General features: G+C 41.4%; 1 protein-coding gene across 1 annotated transcript in view; it reads left to right on the top strand.

Annotated features, from left to right (window-relative positions):
* Positions 1–2,500, top strand: part of FOXF2 (forkhead box F2) — a 13,014-nt gene that overhangs the window by 877 nt on the left and 9,637 nt on the right. The window contains exon 1 of the mRNA XM_040353631.1: positions 1–620. This exon is cut by the window's left edge and continues 877 nt beyond it. Coding sequence (XP_040209565.1) covers positions 1–620 — 620 coding nt within the window. The remainder of the gene's footprint in view (positions 621–2,500) is intronic.

The following is a 2,500-nucleotide window of genomic DNA, read 5'->3' as shown; positions in this document are numbered from 1 at the left end:
CATCAAGTTGCCCAAAGGACTGGGCAGACCAGGGAAGGGCCACTACTGGACCATAGACCCTGCAAGCGAGTTCATGTTTGAGGAGGGCTCCTTCAGAAGAAGACCCAGAGGATTCCGGAGGAAATGCCAAGCTCTGAAGCCCATGTATAGGATGATGAATGGTATAGGCTTCAGCACTTCTATCCTTCCCCAAGGATTTGATTTCCAAGCACCACCTGCATCCCTGGCATGTCACAGTAATGGCTACAACTTAGATATGATGACCAACTCTATGACTGGAGGATATGACAGCTTGAGTGGAGGTCACCATGTCCCACATATGTCCCCCAACCCTGGCTCCACATATATGGCCAGTTGCCCAGTGTCTTCCAGCGGTGACTATGGACCAGACAGCAGTAGTAGCCCTGTCCCTTCTTCTCCTGCTATGGCCAGTGCTATGGAATGTCATTCTCCTTACACAAGTCCCACTGCTCACTGGACATCATCAGGGGCTTCCCCATACCTGAAACAGCAGGCCATGGCACCTAGCAATGCAGCATCCGCCAGTCTCCACTCAGGCATGTCTTCATACTCCTTGGAACAGACTTACCTCCATCAGAACAGTCGGGATGATCTCTCAGGTAATCTGCACAACATTTGTCTCTACAATTGTTATGAATTCTAGTGATTTAACATTCTGATCAGTGAGAAAATTCGTTTTATTTACTAAAACTTGAGAATGTAAAATCGGGTGCAACTCTGCATAGAAACCAATCAGTTTCCATGGGGGGGGGGGGGGGGGATTTACTAAAACTAGAGATTGCAAACTCTGGTGCAACTCTGCATAGAAAGCAATCAGTTTCCATTGGGGGGTTACTAAAACTAGAGAATATAAAATCTGGTACAACTCTGCATAGAAACCAATCAGTTTCCATAGGGGGGGATTTACTAAAACTAGAGAATGTAAAATCTGGTGCAACTCTGCATAGAAAGCAATCAGTTTCCATTGGGGGGGGGGGGGTTTACTAAAACTAGAGAGTGAAAACTCTGGTGCAACTCTGCATAGAAACCAATCAGTTTCCATGGGGAGATTTACTAAAACTAGAGAATGTAAAATCTGGTGCAACTCTGCATAGAAACCAATCAGTTTCCATTGGGGGGGGGGGGGGGGATTTACTAAACCTAGAGAGTGCAAACTCTGCATAGAAACCAATCAGTTTCCATGGGAGAGATTGGCTAAAACTGGAGCATGCAAAATCTGGTGCATAGAAACCAATCAGCTTTTAGTTTTTTTTGTTGTCCAAGCTTAATTGAACAAACTGCATTTAGAAGCTGATTGGCTACTATGCACCGCTGCACCAGATTTTGCACTCTCCAATTTTAGTAAATCAGCCCCAATGTAATTGTTATGGTGGCCATAAGTACTTCCATGAATAATCAATTTATTTCCCAATACAAATAGTCAATCTATAGCCCACAGCCTATTTGTTCTATATGCCAGACAAGGGTTAAGTGAATTTCGATCAATACATATGAAATACAATCAAGTTCACGACCAGTTCTGCAGATCAATGCAAAATGAAAAAAAATGGTTTTCGACCCGGCTAATCGACTTAGCTTGATCGAATCCATTTTAAATTGATTACAAGGGAAGTTATGCCTATTGAATTATTTTTTGCTAATTTAAACATTTTGGTCAGAGCACACATTGATCGAATAAAAAAATTGAGACGTGTATGGCCACCATTGGAATGTTACTAAGGCTGGTCATACATTCTACAATTTTTCTTAAGAACACTATGCAATCAGGTAAGCCTTCACAATACATACTTGAAGGTAAATCGAAAGGTATGAATAATAAAATTGTATAATGTATGGCCAGCAAATCTCCAACATTTCTTTTCATCCCTGTGCACTGCGAAAGTTTTCTTTTGTAGGTTTTTTTCCGTTATTTTAACCTGTCGAAACTGCTAGGAACTGTTATGTTTTGTTATCTTCCTTTATTACCAACTGTGTGGCAAAAGTGGCAATGAGAGGGTTGAGACAAACCATTTACCACCGACAGGAGGCTTACAATAGTCAGCTTTTATTCATTTATGTAAAACATTTATCTCAAAATGAGAAAAAAAATGCTGCTGTAACAGTGTGTGGAATTTGTTAGTCACTTATGTAAAGTCCTAGATCTACAAGTGCATCACTACCCTCTCCCCAGACTGCCAATTCTGTTGTCCAAAGGTGTCTCCTTGTTCCTCCATGCCAGATGGGGGTCACCCTAAAAAGACAGGAAGTGTGTTACTGGATGGGTCACCAGGTGAAAACAGGGGGGTGGGGGGCGTTAAAAATGTATAAATAAAGAAGAATGTAGACACCACTTCTTAAGCTGTAATAATGTATAGTCCATCTTTGGTTTAGAGTTAGTGATACACAGTGGAGAGGCTTTACTAAAGGAGTAGATCAGTTTCACGTTGAAAATTCAGTTCTTAGTTTAGAGAATAAGTTGAAGCTGTGTTTTTTTCAATCA

Source organism: Rana temporaria, chromosome 5 (genome assembly GCF_905171775.1).
Source record: "Rana temporaria chromosome 5, aRanTem1.1, whole genome shotgun sequence".
NCBI classification, from domain to species: Eukaryota; Metazoa; Chordata; class Amphibia; order Anura; family Ranidae; genus Rana; species Rana temporaria.
The sequence above is the reverse complement of the archived record's forward strand: the minus strand, read 5'-3'. Positions and strand labels throughout refer to the sequence as shown.